General features: G+C 38.1%; 1 protein-coding gene and 1 long non-coding RNA gene across 3 annotated transcripts; one reads left to right on the top strand and one right to left on the bottom strand.

Annotated features, from left to right (window-relative positions):
* Positions 1 to 25: 25 nt before the first annotated feature.
* Positions 26 to 9,896, bottom strand: LOC107617798 (putative serine/threonine protein phosphatase 2A regulatory subunit B''delta). 2 transcript variants are annotated; one of them, XM_016319667.3, is made up of 13 exons: positions 9,119 to 9,896; positions 7,961 to 8,200; positions 7,095 to 7,200; positions 6,827 to 6,923; positions 5,479 to 5,584; positions 5,202 to 5,292; positions 3,447 to 3,588; positions 3,197 to 3,344; positions 2,299 to 2,408; positions 1,843 to 1,999; positions 1,210 to 1,335; positions 967 to 1,117; positions 26 to 588 (listed from the first exon to the last, which is right to left on the bottom strand). In XM_016319667.3, exons 1-12 carry the CDS (start codon positions 9,266 to 9,268, stop codon positions 977 to 979), a joined length of 1,614 nt encoding a protein of 537 aa, XP_016175153.1. In that variant the 5' UTR covers positions 9,269 to 9,896; the 3' UTR covers positions 26 to 588; positions 967 to 976. The 2 variants fall into 2 exon arrangements, with proteins under 2 accessions (XP_016175153.1, XP_088354106.1); XM_088497980.1 differs by lacking the exon at positions 26 to 588 and adding an exon at positions 695 to 846 and having other exon boundaries at positions 9,119 to 9,751.
* Positions 9,897 to 10,257: 361 nt separating this feature from the next.
* LOC148544714 (uncharacterized) lies at positions 10,258 to 10,991 on the top strand. Its single transcript, XR_015899814.1, has 3 exons — positions 10,258 to 10,313; positions 10,854 to 10,888; positions 10,970 to 10,991. It is a non-coding gene; the product is annotated as an uncharacterized LOC148544714 (long non-coding RNA).
* The last annotated feature ends 5,266 nt before the right edge of the window (positions 10,992 to 16,257 follow it).

Below are 16,257 nucleotides of genomic sequence, written 5' to 3'. Positions count from 1 at the left end.
TAGTGTTAATCTCTGCGGTCAAGTATTGAAAGGAAAAGCTCTTAGAAGGATATCTAATTGTGTAGGGGGAAAAATACAATTATTGTATCATTACTGTTAAATTCTTTAATGGGCTTAACAAGATGGGAACAAAAGAAGACAAAAAACTAAAATGTACTCTTGGAGAGAGATCCGAGGGCAAAGTGACTCGACCACTGAAGCAAAACAACTAAAAAGGTCCAAAAGTGAAAATCTTTCAATTAATTTTCCTTGGAACAACTTAGGTGACCCCAAATAACAAGCATACTGAAAACGATATATCAATTTCAATATAATTCAAGCACCGGGCTAGTCACTTCTCAGCACTTTGCATGGATATATTTGTACACAAAGCAACAAAATTTCCATGACCAATGGCCCCAATGTACATCACTCCCGCCAGAAAGATCTGAATATTGTTGCAGCTTGCCCATCCAAAAAAACACATGCCAGAATAAAAACCTTGGAATTTCCCATTTAAGGTAGCAAAAGTTTGAGATGATACTTAGTCCAATGTCTCTGAGCAACGGCCAGTCGATTAAATCTGGGGCATTAATTTCTTTTCATCCCCTATATTAATATATAATAAAAAAAAAGAGATAGACATGGAGAAAATTAAAATACAGCATAGATGGACTGGATATTTTCTAAAAGGTGGATACTTCAATGATGATACCTTCACATGAAGATCACATTGTAAATTGTTTGGTGGTTCAGTCAAATATATTGATCCATCTAATGGCTCAGAATGTAATCTTCATGTGAAGGCATCATCATTAAAGTGTCCACCTTTTTAAGAAATGATGAAAGGAAATGGTATAGATAATACTGCATAGAAAGAAACATTTGACCTCTGAATTCATCTTGTAAAAGAATTAGGTGACATAATTTGGACTTGCTGAGCACTTACCAGGCTCGAAAGAATCAAATTTCAACTTATGCACTTACATATAAAATCCTAGAAGGGAGCCTCAAGTGATTCATCCCAGACTTCTGCACTTCCATTAGAGGCATCTTCAACGTCTTCTTCCATTGAAAGCCTAATATATTCTCTATGAGCAAATCGATCCCACTCTGTTAATGTCGGATTCTCGCGCTCCTATTTATAGAGAAGCACATACCAATTACCAAAATCATTAACAGTGGTCAAGCATAAAAACTAAACAATGCAATAAACTATATTATATGTACCTGACGAATTAAAAATGCATCCCGGGTTTCCAAGGCCATGAACTTGTTTAGATTGAACAGAATATTGAAAATACTGCCTGAGAGTTTACCACCTTTCAGGTCGCGCAGAGTTATAAAGTGTTCATTCTGCAGGTTGAAATTCAAATTTAGAAAAGATGTCAGAAAAGTATGCAGTAAAAGCAGTGTATATATAAACATATCAATCAAAGATAGGCAGGATAAGGGGTGACAAAGTAAACCAAGTTTGGGATATGGCATGTTCTAGCACAAAATTCAATTTATAAATTACTCACTATATTAGCACTCACTTTACCAGCTTGTCATAAAATTTGAATGGTTTTATATTTTAACACACCTCCACATACAAGAGCCTTTATTGGGCTTTAAGCATGGAAAGTGCACAGGCTCATTCCACCTAGTCATGAAATTTAATTTCTTATCTAGAAGATGCAATAAACTCTAGACCTTCTGAATATAGAAATTTTGATAGTATGTTTTGAACTCTCCCACAAGCTTAAGCTTTTGGATAGAGGTATACGGATAATTTTATATCTTGACCCAGTTAATAAATAAAGAGATTACACAAGACAATAAGACAATAAAATTGATAGAAGAAAGATGGAAAGGCAATACCTCAGGTTTAATCATATCAATCATCTGGCACAATATATCCTCAAATTGCACAGGCTCTTGGGCCATACATTCCATTCGATGCAATTGCTCCTCATAAAAAAATTGCAATTCATTCCGTGTAAGAACTCCATTTCCATCCAAATCTATGCACTTGAACCTAATTAGGACATATTCAAGTCAGCTCATAGTGACTCTCAGACACATAAGTAGAAACAAGTCATCCACAAGTGGTCACATATCTAGAGTTTTGTCCAGCACACGGTTAAGTGTAAAGCATTTAACTAATAAATCGAAGAGAAAGAAGCATTTAACTATCAAATGTCGTGCATTTTTTTCCCCAGACAACACTGGCCAAAATTTTCATCAGTCTAGTGCAGCTGCTCTGCAACTAATCTGATGACTTCTTTCAGAAGAAAATAAGAATTAAAATTAATGGTAAATGGAAAAAAAAAATACCAATATTCAAGGCTTGGCTCAGATGGTTTATCCTCTTCTGCCAGTATGAAGTAAACAAAATCTTCATATCCCATCTTTCCCTCAACCTTGCTGGTAAACTTTCTTGCAACCTGAGATAATTGAAGGAGGTCAAAATCTGCATCTTACATAAATGATGTGATCAATCATGTTAACAAAAGCAGAGACACACAAACTCAGACAGTGAGCCAAAGATTTCCTTTTGACAGAGAGCACAGGCCTGTGACCTATGAAGCACTAACATGGGACAACTGACACACTAATTTCAAATTTTTGTTAGACAAGGAGACACGACATACATATAAAAGGGAAGCCCGAAGTACAATCATTCTACATTATGCAGGGTTTGAGAAAGGGTCGCATCCAAAGCGTGTAATGGACGTAGCCTATGTGATAAACTCATTTGTTGATATTTTGTTGCTCCTAGGCTTCCCTTCGGACAAGGCATATATATAAAATATATAAAAGAGAATTGGATAGATTATAAAAATATCTTGATATTTTGTTGATATTTTAAACTACAAACTAATAATTTTTTTAATGTTTTTATGCCTCTTTTAATTATATAAAGTATTTTAGGTAATTCTTTGAATTAATAATCAAGAATACATAATTGTTTCTGAACTCATTTTAAGTATAGGCCAAGAATAAGGTTGAACACACCAACATGTGACGGTATTTCGGTGTACCCAAGCATGTTTAGAGAAGCTTTTTTTTAATTCTTTTGTTAAGACACAGAAGACATGCATGTTGGACAAGTGTCATTTGAGTGTTGGTGCCCGTAATGTGTCTACCATGTGAAAATGACAGCTCAATGAAGTATCAATGCTTCATACACTTACAAAAACACTTGAGACAAGCAAAATGGATCTACACAAACCTGAGAAAATATTCTATCAACAATTCGATAGGTAAGTGCATGGTTGCCATATCTGATAAGATTCTCTTTGTCTATCAAGAAATCATGATCTGTATCCAGCTCCCAAAACTTGCAGTATATAACATAAAAATGCTCGTACGAGAAGTATCTGCCAAAAAATATTAGAAATTGTTGAACAGAATAATGTGCTTTGGCAGAAAAAAGCATTTCTGTAGCTAATGGTAACTGATACTTCATTCAGTATACCTACCTCAAAACCTTGTTGATGTCCTCCTCTTCATCTGCATGTAGCATCGCATCAATTATGTTTCCACGCTTCAACTCCCTCAGGGTAAGACGGCCATTTCCAGATCTATTAATGTAATAATATATTCTGTATATTACAGTTTCAGCTGGGCAATGGAAACACAAGAAGTTAAGAATATCAAACACAACAAAATCGAGAAAGTTAAACCCCAATAGCAAGACTCGTGAATGCATTAATTTCTACAAATCAACTTCAATAGAAGTCCAGCCAACAGACATTATTACTGTTTTAATAAAATAAGTTAACATTATAATTCTATAATAGCACTTATTAGTGAAACTAAAATATCAAAATATAGGAAAAAGTGAAAAATACATGCACATGCATTTATCACATTACATAAATTTATTAGTTAGTGAGCAATTCATTGAAAAACTCAAATTAAAATTTTGCAGAATTGGACTGATATTGTGGGAGAAAAGCAAATGTTTGGATATCCAATACACACAAACATAGATTAAGTCAAGTAATTCAAGAGGACATAAGTTTTTGCGGGATGAACAGAGGATCATTTGGTATATCTATACAGCACGATAATGCCCACAGCTTTTAGTTGATGAAAACAAAAAGAAAAACAAACAAACCAGACCAGATAATCATAATAGCACCTAATATACGAACTCTCTCCCTCTCTAACAATAATAGTTTTATAAACACAAACAAGGAGATCACCACCAATCAATTGTCCAACAGCTGTAGACTGAAGATTCACTTCCAAATCCACTCTCACCATTGCTCTGAGTCATCTACACATTACACCAAATATTATTCCTCTATATTGAAAGCTGTTTCCTCTTATTTCTAAACACACAACCAGACTCTTATTTAGCCTTAACAACTAGAAATTCAACGATCATATCAATCAAACAACATTATACTTATAGTATCCTATCTTATCTTGTAGCATTTATTTAGTTGAATCATCAAAATTAGAACATTTTTTGATGATTTCCTATTTGTTTTTCTTGGTCTCCCTCAACCTATAGCAATTAAGTACCCTTCAAGTGTTCTACTCTCTTTACTAGGACTTCTAGAAGCCTTCTCCGCATGACCAAATTACCTTCCCCAAATTTTCAGAAATAGCATCATTCTTAACCCTATCTTGTCTAATCTGTACACTCATCTAATGCAACATTCTCAAATCTACTATACTGATCTTATCTTTTGTTGGTTGTTCACCATCCTGGCATTCTTTCCATACACCTCTGCCAGTCTTATTACTGTAGACTGTAGTGAAACTGTAAAATCTGTCCTTAAACTTTAGTAGTTGCTGGTCTTATTATTGTGGTAGTGTGGTCTAAATTGTAGTTAAACTTTAGGACTTTTTTCCGCAAATGACACATGACATGGAGTGCTCCATTTTTCCAGTTAGCTTGAATACTATGATAGTATCATTTACATCATCTTTAATTTCCCCATCATTTTCTCTGGGGGCCCTAGACCCTAAAGCATGTGATGTTTTGCAACATATGGTCTCCAATTTTCATTTCCAAGCTAGAATATGCCCCCCTTAGGGGACATCCAATGATCTAATTGTCAGAAATGACGAATGTGCCACAAAATACCATCTAGAATCAGAGAGATCACATCCTTGACATTTCTCTTGATGAATAATGATATTAATGAATAGCAAGTGAAATAGATTTCCATGTGAAAATTATGTTTTTCAGGAACAAAGTATGCAAAAATAATACAAACCATATCTCTCTTGAAACTCCGGTGTGCTTTGTAGGAACTCCAGCCCTGGATGTGTTGCTAAAAGCTCACGTAGTACAGGCTTAAAATCATCCTGACATGTTTAAAGATGTTTTAGTGAAGGAAACAAAGTGTGGATCATAAAAAAATATTCAAGCATTATACATGGAACGAACAAATAACATATTCTGATAAATATTTAAAGACTGATCACTGTATGGAGGAGGTAAATGATACTAAATGAAATGATAAGTAGACAAAAATATATAGAATCAAAAACCTGAGTAAGGTACTTCAGATGTGGTTGCTTTAAAATTGTGAATATTTGAGTTGCTATATCCATTGTCAACAAGTTGCCATTAATCCAATAATCAATAAATGCTTCCCTACAGGAATATCAAATCAAGGAATTAAACAAGTACTAGGACATACTACAAAATAATAATAAACGAAAACCAGTAATTCACCAATAACTCCCTACGTGAAGAGCAAGGAGAGAATCCAACCCATATTTAATACTTCAATAAGGCAAAATTTCAGACAAATTTAATCAGCACAGGATCTGGTGCCAAAACATGAAGATTTATGTTTGCGAAAGGAGAAAAGATTCTGCAGGAAGCATTCTTAACACATGAGCAGGACACCACAAAACATACTGCCCCACTATAAATGACAGTTTGACAAGTAGATTTCTTGTTTAGTGACAAAAATAATGACTAGCACTTTTCAGATAAATACTGTATTAACTTTTTAGTGTATGATCTCATTGTTGACTTTTTCATCTCTTCCCCTTGGTGTCTCCTTAATTTTGGTTCCTCTGGCTCAGCCCTTGACAGTGCGATGTCAGATGCATAATGCATTGTACATAATATATATAAATAAAGGATAAAAAATCCTGAATATTAAGCAGGAGATGATTTAGGAAAAAGAAACAAGTTCTATATGACCCAATTTAGTACTAGAAACAAAAGCAATCAGCAATCAAAGATATGGAGAAAGAAATCATAATTCAATCTTCATATGTTGATGGAAATTTTGACAATACTTCAATAACAATTTGTTAGGGACTTGTGTATTATGGGTGCTCAAAGTCTCACATCGAGAGTATGGGATGCTTGATGTTGTATATAAGGAGAGTGGTTCTTATAGTATCTAAGGAAAGTGGGAAACCACACCTTAAAAGCTAGCTTTCTTAAAGGGGAAGAACCACTCTCCTTATATACAACATCAAGCATCCCATACTACTCGATGTGGGACTTTGAGCACCCATAATACCCAAGTCCCTAACACAATTTCAAATGCAAATCTCAATACATAGGGAACAATTTCATCTTTTGAAAAGAAAACTGGGGATTGGATAATGTAGTCAAGAAGCAAGCAAATGGTTGAACTCTCCGTTTGATATACCAGTGAAAGAAAGTCCCACAAATGATTTTACAAAAAGAAATAATGCAATAATCTAGAGCACAATTATGAATAATCTTTCTGAATGACCCAATGATTCTAAAGCTACTCAGGATCTAGACAACAATCAATGAAGTGACCAACAGCTCAAACAAGATTCACCAAACATTGCACAACAAAATTTACAGCCACAACTAGTGTTTCCAGATTAATGAAATACACACCTTGTCACAACACCAGTTCCGTTGTCAATCTTTCTGAAAAGTGAAGTTGAAAAGAAAGATGGCAGCTTGCATACTTCCTTGGTAAGTAATTTGAATTCTGGCATGGCAAGTATAACAAATATGTTAATTTTTGCTCAACTTCAAGAGAGGTGAGTGTGATTACTTAGGAAACCAGAATGTCAAACTTATTTCAAAACTTTTTCGGTTTTTCCCAGTTACAACACTGCTCCCTTCAGGCTATCTTCTACTTATAAACATGATATCTCACCATGCATCTGCAGGCCATCCAAGTGATCATGGAATAACTGATCAATTCTTAACATGCATTGTTCTTTCAGTTCATTTGGAGGAGGACGTCCATGTTGAAAGTAGAACTGCAAGCATATATTTAGGTTACAAGCATAAACACAGAAGGAAAAAAGAAAATAATAAATGAGCCAATCACATGCAACAGAAATGTAGCACCAACTAAAATATTAACAGAACTCAACAGTGCATCTTTAAATGACTAATTATATTACTTGCTGTGTATTCGCAGGGTTTTGGGAAGCATTGGGTATTTCCCAACTTTGGAACAGCTTCATACAAATAAGTAACAGGCTTTATAACAATAATGAGGCCCGAGTATTGTGGCAATGTGTAGTTTATGCAATCCTTTAGGGTTTGGCTTGAATGCAATGCTCCTTTATTTAAAGGTGTCTGTCTGTCCATCAATTTGCTAGGGGACTATGGGATAAGACTGTATGTATGGCCTCTATTTGTGGTTCTGATAATGGTTGTTGCAGAAAGTTGCCATGTTGCATAAGAAATGGGATAGGGCAACTTGGCCTGCTTTTTTTCCCTTATTATTCCATGTGACGTTTTCATTTTAGGAGGACATCATATCCTCTGGAATTTAGATCATTTAAAGTGACCATTCTTCTAGCACAGAAAAGCAAAGGATTGACTATCCTTGAATCAATAACTTCCATTGTGTATAGGTTCTAGTAAACGATCCAATGGTAGTTAGATCCCACTTCACTTTACAAGCATGCTCACTTCACATGATCCAAATCCTATCCTCTTTTAGATGTACTCTCGCTTCCTCTGTTTCTAATAAATTTTACTTAAGAAAATGTATTAGATTTGCCAGACCTGAGGTATCACTTCTTTAACTGGCTCACTGACAACTTTCAAAGGAGAGCTCAAATTGGAAGGGCCAGCTCTTTGTTTCACTATGCGAGGGGAACCAGATGAACTTCTTGGTGAAAGAGGCGGAGCAGTGCCAGCAGGGAACATGGAAGGCAACGAATTACTTGAAGCATTTGGACTAGAGCAATTTCCAGTGACGTTCAAAGGAGCACCTGACTTTGCTTCATTGAGCAGTGATGTTACCTACACATTTAGCAACCCAGATGTGATTCCAATATAAAACCTACACTAGTTATATTGTGTAGAGTCTTCAAGGAGAAATACTTAAACCATAGACTAAAATAGCAATTCAGCCCCAGAAAGATTTGCAACATCAATTTAATCTTAAAAAGATAAGCAAGATACCGGTTTAGTCCCTAGAAGAAATTTGTGGGCATCAACTTAGTCCCTCAAAGATATATGTGACATTCATTTGGCCCTTAAAATATACATTGGACATCAATTTTATCCTTGAAAGATGCATGATACTTATCACTTATTTGACGTCACATATATCTATCAAGGACTCAAGATGTTACATGTATCTTTCAGGGAATGAAGATGTCACAAATCTTTTATGGACCAAACTGACGTCACATGTATTTTTAAGGATTAAATTGATGTCACAAAATCTTTCAAGAACTAAAAGGTTGTCAAGTGTATCATTGTCAATTAGTAGTTTGTATTGTATATTTGGATTACCAACATGAGCTTACTCATATAGCTTAGGAGATGGTAAATCCTACCACGTCAATAGGAACAAACAAGCATATAAAAAATGATATGATTCTCACAGGGTAGGATCTGTGCAACGCTATAAAAACCTTTGGTTTATCTTTAATGGCAGAAATTTTTAGGCTGAAGCGGTCAAGTGGCAACATCATTCCCCTTTTTGGTTAATCCCAATCACTCAAGCACCTCATCTTTCTCACAATCCTTCGCCAACCAAACAACCATGAGTAAAGAACTATTAAATCAGATCATTCATTCTTCACGCCATTCATGAAAATATATAACACATATAACCCAAAAAAAAGGGACAGAACAAAAGCTAAGAGACTGATTCAAGAAACCCGGCAATGCAGCAAAGACGCCAATTCGGAAACTGATAAAGGCGCATACCAGTCGATTGCTGTCTGGAAGAGAAAGCCACTGGTCGAAGAGCTTCTCGACGAAATTGAGGTTAGACTTGAGTGCCAATCCGGAAAGCTCCGGTAGCTGCAACAGCTCGACGTCCAACGACGCCGCATCGACGACCACCTCCATGCTCATCTCTCATTCACCAGAACACAAAACTGTCACACCACAAAGATAGATCAAAATCACACCGACTCTTTCAATCAAAATTCTTCTTTTACAATTCTTTCGAGACTGTAGCGAGCTGAATTTCAATGGGTTTGAATCGAAGAACGTGTAAACGATTGGATGATTGAATGCGGTTGAGGAGCTGCGGGATTCAGCGGAAACCCTAGATCTTTGTGGCGTTGGAAATTGGAATCAAATCAATTAGTCAATTAGCAGTGTGAATTGATATAAAATACGGTGACGGTGATCTGAGGACGGAAAATGAAGGAAAGTGAGAGAGAAATTGAATAGTTGGTGGAAAAAAAAATTGTGCTTGAGAAGAGATCCAAGCGATTTTGGAGGGAGAAAGGAGAAATAATTTAGCAAACTGGGTAGGAAAAAAAAAAAGAGAAAAAAAAAAGTTTCGGAGAAGCACTAGTGGATCACTTCTATAATTTCTAATTAGAAATTAGTCCAGGAAGATAGAAAATAGAGATTTGAGAGGAATAGTGGAAACAGTGACACGTGGTCATGGACCATGAAAAAAAAAATCGATTTTTTCTACTAATCAGGTCCTATAGCTACATGGTGGGGAGATTATATTGTGCCGAAGGGTGTTCTTTTCTTTAGGTATTAGGTGTTGAAGCTACGTATTAAGTATAACATTTTTATTTATTTTTTATTACTAGAATGTTATATTTTTTAGGGGTCTGCTACACATACAAGCAAAGAGGCTCTACAAGTTTTACAAGTTTCCAGTCCACACTTCATTCACACGCGCACTCATCTCTCTTTGAATGGAACGTAAACTACACGCGCCCCACTCAACGATTGCTCTTCGTAAAATAGCGCTCCTTAATGGCGCACTCTTCCACTTCTCCAAGTCCTTCGAAGAAAACACAAACCGTCCGTTTTCGAGCAACATTCCAAACTGCAGAGATAGGACTCGTCGCGAAGATTAGAACTCTCCATCAACACAACATAGAACTCTCGATCAACAATCTCCAGAAAAAACGAAGTTATAATACTCAAGGTACGTTACGTTACTATTTTACTCATATTGTATATTTTCCACATTTCAAAAACGAAGAACTAGGTTTTATTATTCTTCTACGTTCTTCTAGGTTTTACTGTTCTTCTTGTTCTAGGTCTCATTTTACAGTTTTTAATGTTCTACTTGTTCTAGGTTTTATTGTTATTCTTGCTTCTAGGTTATTCTGTTCTTCTTAGTTGTTCTAGGTGTTACTGTTCTTGTTGTTCTAGTTCTTCTGGTAACTGATTTTTGGGAGTATATTGCGTGATTTGGTGGGTGTATATTGAGTATTTTGTTGGGTGTATATAGCATAATTTGTTGGGTGTATATTTCTGAACTGATATACTGTAATATAGTCAACAGTTGCAACTGTTCTAATATTTGCTTGTCCATGGGTGTATATTGCTTGACCTTGTAATGTTGCTTGACCTTGTATATTAATCCATGTTTGAGTGATATCTGACTGATATCTATGGGTGTATCTGACTCATATCTATAGGTGTATCTTACTGATATCTATGGGTGTATTTTTAATTTCAGAAAAAATGGCAGGCAGAAACCAAGCTGAAAAAAATGTAAGAACAAATATATGTCTTAGATGAAATCAGTTTTATATAATAGAAATATATCTGACTATAATTTTGCTTTGTTTACAGCAAATCAAAGACCTTAAGTGTGCAACACATTTGTTAAGTGAGAAATTCAGAAACATGAGCGAGGAGAAGAAAACAATTGTTAGGGATTTGGGATTTGGTGGCCTGATGCACATCCCGCCGCTAAGGGTGCATCACCAAATTGTCAGATAGATTCTAAGGATATTGACACTGATTAATGTAAATATTATATAGTCCTGTAACAAATTGAACACATGCTGTAAAAATTTTTCAATTATAATCCAGTTTATTGTAAAATTTCTTTCAATAATTAAACTCTCTCTGCTGTATTCAAAATGTATGAATTACAGGTACTATAATATGAAGGAAAACATCAAACCAAATATACACTCATAACCTGCCATTTTTTACACCCAAAGAAAGTTGAATATACACCCAAAAATCTATCCCCCTGATGCTTTATCCCTAAAACCCTGAACCTTAAACACTTAAAACCTAAACCTTAACCCCTAACCTGTAAACCCTAAAACCTAAACCGTAAACCCTAAAACCCTAAATCCTAATACCTAAAACCCTTAAACCGTTGTAAAAAAAAACAAATAGTATTTTATAACATAAAAACAATATTCTGAAGTATATATATGTATATATATGTAAAATGTGAAATACAAGAAAATTCAGAAATACACCCAAAAGAACACTGCTTTTACACCTAAAAGAATGCATGCTCTTGCTCCTTTGTGTGCTTCTCATCCCTGCCCAGAAGTGGTGATCCAGATAGATTGGAATCCATATATGACGGTCTTCATAGAGATCTGCAGAATACACCCAAACACAGACTATAAATACACCCGAAAGAAAATTAAATTTACACCTCTGCTGCAGATTTTAAACAAACATTACCTGAAAGTCACTTGTTGTCCACAAGACCAAAATTCAGCAGAAAATCATTCCAATTCCTATCAAATAAGTCTTTAAGCACACCCACGCTTCTCGCACTTCTCTCGTAATGTAATTCCTCACATCCTTTTCAATAAAATTTAACAAACTGGTCATCAACAGAGAGAGGCTGCAGAATACACCATGTCAAAAACAAAAAATACACCCAATCATTCTGATCTAATACACCCGAACAACAACTCAACTAAAATAACAAAAAAAGCCATAAACTGTAAATACACCCACACTTCCCCCAAAAATACACCCAAAAAAGTCTGATCTATACCCGAGCGTCTGCTATAAATTGCAGATAATTAATCAAAACTAATACGTTAGATTCAATCCACAGATTTATGTTCACGCGTTAGTTTCACAGTCAATGTTCACGAATTATTCAGTTACACAATGCTATACAAATAACTGCAACAAAATTCAGAGTAATCATATATAAATCGCTCTCGCTCCTTTGTGTGCTTCTCATCCCTGCCCAGAAGTGGTGATCCAGATAGATTGAAATCCATATATGACGGTCTTCATAGAGATCTGCAGAATACACCCAAACACAGACTATAAATACACCAGAAAAAAAAATTAAATTTACACCTCTACTGCAGATTTTAAACAAACATTACCTGAAAGCCACTTGTTGTCCACAAGACCAAAATTCAGCAGAAAATCATTCCAATTCCTATCAAATAAGTCTTTAAGCACACCCACGCTTCTCGCACTTCTCTCGTAATGTAATTCCTCACATCCTGAGGTTGAATCATTCATTATCTTCAAAACGAGTTCAAACTTTAATTTTAGAAACCAGAAAATCGAAAAGAAAACGAAGATGGAGTTACAGAGAGAGGAACTAACGTCAATGATGAAGAACAAACCAGTGAGGAAGGAGGAGAAAAGAACGATCGAAAAAGCAGGGGAAGATGCGCGAGAAGAAGAACGAGCAAATTTGGAAAGAAGAAGATATATAGCGCGTGTAAGGGACGTAGCACTTGCAGCGTGTTTTGGGGGGGTTAGGGGTTAATTAACTTGTAATGCTTACAAGCCCTAATCGCTTGTATGTAGAGCTTTTCCCTATTTTTTATTGTATCATTTTGATAGTGAAAACATTACGATCATCTAATTATATATAATTATAATAACTAAAAATTTTTACTGACTTCATTTTAAAAAATTGGTAAGATTTTTTTTATACGTATATACATATATAAATTATTATACTTTTATATTTACAAGAATAATTTATATAAATAACATATAAATATATATTATAAAATCACAATTTCTATCTGTTACGGATCCAGCCCACAGATCTGGCACCCAAAACGAGCCCCAAATTCGGTCACCCGGGTTCAAACCCGCTCCGCTACTCAAAGGGCTCGAAACCGGTCCGATAAGAACTCCTAACCGACTTTCGAATTCAAATGCCTCTCTTATCTTAACCAAACAAGATAAGATAAGATAGCTACCATCACCTATAAATAGAAGACCCAGATCCCTCTAGGTATTCATTCATTCCTCACATTTTCTACCTCTTAGATCCATTCTGACTTGAGCGTCGGAGTGTCTTTGCAGGTACCACCCCATCGCTCCAGTCAAATAATCCGGCACCCGCCTCGACCCGTAAGTCCCCGATCCATCTCTCAACTCGTACCGGAGGCATCCAGTACATTGGCGCCGTCTGTGGGGAACTTACACGGATTGAGCCGAAATCGCGGATGTACTCGAAGAGCATTCCATTAGCCACCAAGATAACTCCCGAACAAGAAATTCAACCCCCGAACACCAGGAGGCCACACCCCACGGAAGGATAGCAAGCATCATCCACCATGCTACCCCAGCACAAAATAGAGAAAACAGACCCGTCGTCACGGGACCACGACACCTCGAAAACACCGGGGACAAAGCAGCCCAAATAATCTAAGACCTCTGCCTCCGAGTTCAGGAACTCGAAGGCAGAGTTGCCAAGGAAAAACACAACACCGAAAACGGAAGTCACACAACCTCCAGATCAAGATCTCACTGCAGTAGATCGCCAACCTGGCAACACGACGGAAGAGACAATCGAAGCATCTCGCGCGACTCTAGGCGCGAAAAATCACCAGAACGGCGACACAGTAAAAGGTACAATCGCATCGCCTCCCGAGATCTAGGTCATCAACACGATTCAGGCGAAGACCGACGACACCGAGAGACCAAGCGCACAAGAAACGACCACACAATAATGGGGGCTACTCCTTTCACCGAAAGAATCTTAAGAGCAAAACTCCCCAAAGGGTTCGATAAACCCACAGACATGAAGTACAACGGAACCAAGGATCCCCAAGAACACCTAACGGCCTTCGAGGCCAGGATGAACCTAGAAGGTGCCGCCGACGCGGTCTGATGCAGAGCTTTTCCGGTAACCCTAGCCGGACCGACAATCAAATGGTTCAACGCCCTCCCCAACGGATCCATAACCAGTTTTCACAACATTTCACGAAAGTTCATGGCCCAATTTATAACCAGAATCACTAAAACCAAACACCCCATCAGCCTATTAGGGGTCACGCTGAAACAGGACGAGTCCACGAGAAAATACCTCGACCGCTTCAATGATGAATGCTTAATGGTCGACGGGCTCACAGATTTCGTCACAAGCCTCTGCCTAACCAACAGGCTCATGAACGAAGACTTCCGTATGCACCTGACTACCAAACCGATATGGACCATGCACGAGATCCAGAACGTCGCCAGATAATACATAAACGACGAGGAAGTCAGCCAGGTCGTCGCTGCCAATAAACGGCAACACAACAACCCCCAACACGGCAACCCGACTCCCCGACATAACCCACCACCCAGAGAAAATCAGTGGGACCATCCCAAGCCAACAAACACAAACCGACCACCCAGAATTGGCAAATTCTCTAACTACACACCCCTGACAGCCCCAATTACCGAGATATACCACCAAATAGCAGATCGAGGTATCATCCCAAAAGCCCGACAACTCAAAGAAAGAACGGGCGGCCACAAAACCCTATACTACGACTACCACTGTGGCTACGGGCACAGGACACAAGACTGTTTTGACCTAAAAGACGCCCTCGAACAAGCCATAAGAGACAGCAAGCTCCCAGAGTTCGCGAAAATCATCAGAGAACCAAAACGCGCAGAAAGAGACAGGTCACCAGAAAGAGAAGGACGCAACCCAAGAACACAAAAACAACCCCCTAGGGAAAACCCAGAGGACGACCCAACCATAATAGTAAACGTTATCACAGGCAAAGACGTATCGGGCAAGTCAAAATCAACACTAAAAAAGGACTTCAAAGTCCTGGCTGTCAGGAACCAAACTCCAACCACCACTGCCAACAACACGATAACGTTCCTACCCGAGGACTGCCAGCACGGCACCTCGGCCGAAGACACCCCTTTCGTTATCTCAGCAAGAATCGAAACAAGACTGGTACGGAGAATACTAGTGGACACCGGCGCAGACTCCAACATCCTCTTCCGAGGAGCCTTTGACAAGCTCGGGCTCCGCAACGACAATCTCCAAACACACCGCAACGACGTCACGGGACTCGGAGACAACTTCCTCAAACCGGACGATTCCATCGCCCTCCCCCTCACCATTGGGACGGGAAACCAAAGGAAGACAGTTTTATCCGAATTCGTACTCCTCAAAGATTCCACCGCCTACAACGTCATCCTCGGAAGAAAAATAATCAATGACTTCTCTGCCGTCATCTTTACCAAATACCTCTTCATGAAGTTCACAACGGAAGACGGCTCCATCGGTACCACCCATGGAGACCGGGAAGTCGCAGCAGAATGTGACAACACCAGCCTAGCTCTATGGAAGAAGACTCGCGACGCGGCCAGTATATTCTTAGCCGACCTGGACACACGACAAGACGGCCAACCTAGGCCAGAACCAGAAGGCGACATGGAAAAATTACAAGTGGGGCAAAGCAAAGACGAATACACCTCCATCAACAGGAACCTCCCGTATGACCTTAAAGAAGACCTTTCCCAACTTCTGAAACAAAACAGAGACCTATTTGCATTTACACCAGCCGACATGCCTGGAATAGACCCCGACCTAATGTCCCATCGGCTAGCCGTAGACCCCAAAGCCAAACCCGTGACACAGAGGAGACGAAAAATGTCCCCAGACCGAGCAGCCGAGGTCAAGAGGCAAGTTAAAACCCTACTCGAAGCAAACTTCATCAGGGAACTATCCTACACGACATGGTTGGCGAACGTCGTGCTAGTAAAAAAGTCCAACGGGAAGTGGCGAATGTGCGTCGACTACACGGACCTCAACAAAGCCTGTCCAAAGGACGCCTTTCCCCTATCAAACATCGACGGACTAGTAGACGCCGCATCCGGCCATCGGT

Source organism: Arachis ipaensis, chromosome B9, assembly GCF_059453495.1.
Source record: "Arachis ipaensis isolate K30076 ecotype BB chromosome B9, ASM5945349v1, whole genome shotgun sequence".
NCBI lineage: Eukaryota > Viridiplantae > Streptophyta > Magnoliopsida > Fabales > Fabaceae > Arachis > Arachis ipaensis.
Note: the sequence above shows the minus strand (reverse complement) of the source record. Positions and strands in the feature narration are given on the sequence as shown.

Coding starts and splice junctions, on each gene's coding strand:
- LOC107617798 (XM_016319667.3), bottom strand. CDS start 9,268: ATGAGCATGGAGGTGGTCGTCGATGCGGCGTCGTTGGACGTCGAGCTG. Junction 6,924..7,094: donor GGATGGCCTGCAGATGCATG/GTGAGATATCAT, acceptor TTGCCATGCCAG/AATTCAAATTACTTACCAAG. Junction 1,118..1,209: donor ATGCATTTTTAATTCGTCAG/GTACATATAATA, acceptor CTCTATAAATAG/GAGCGCGAGAATCCGACATT.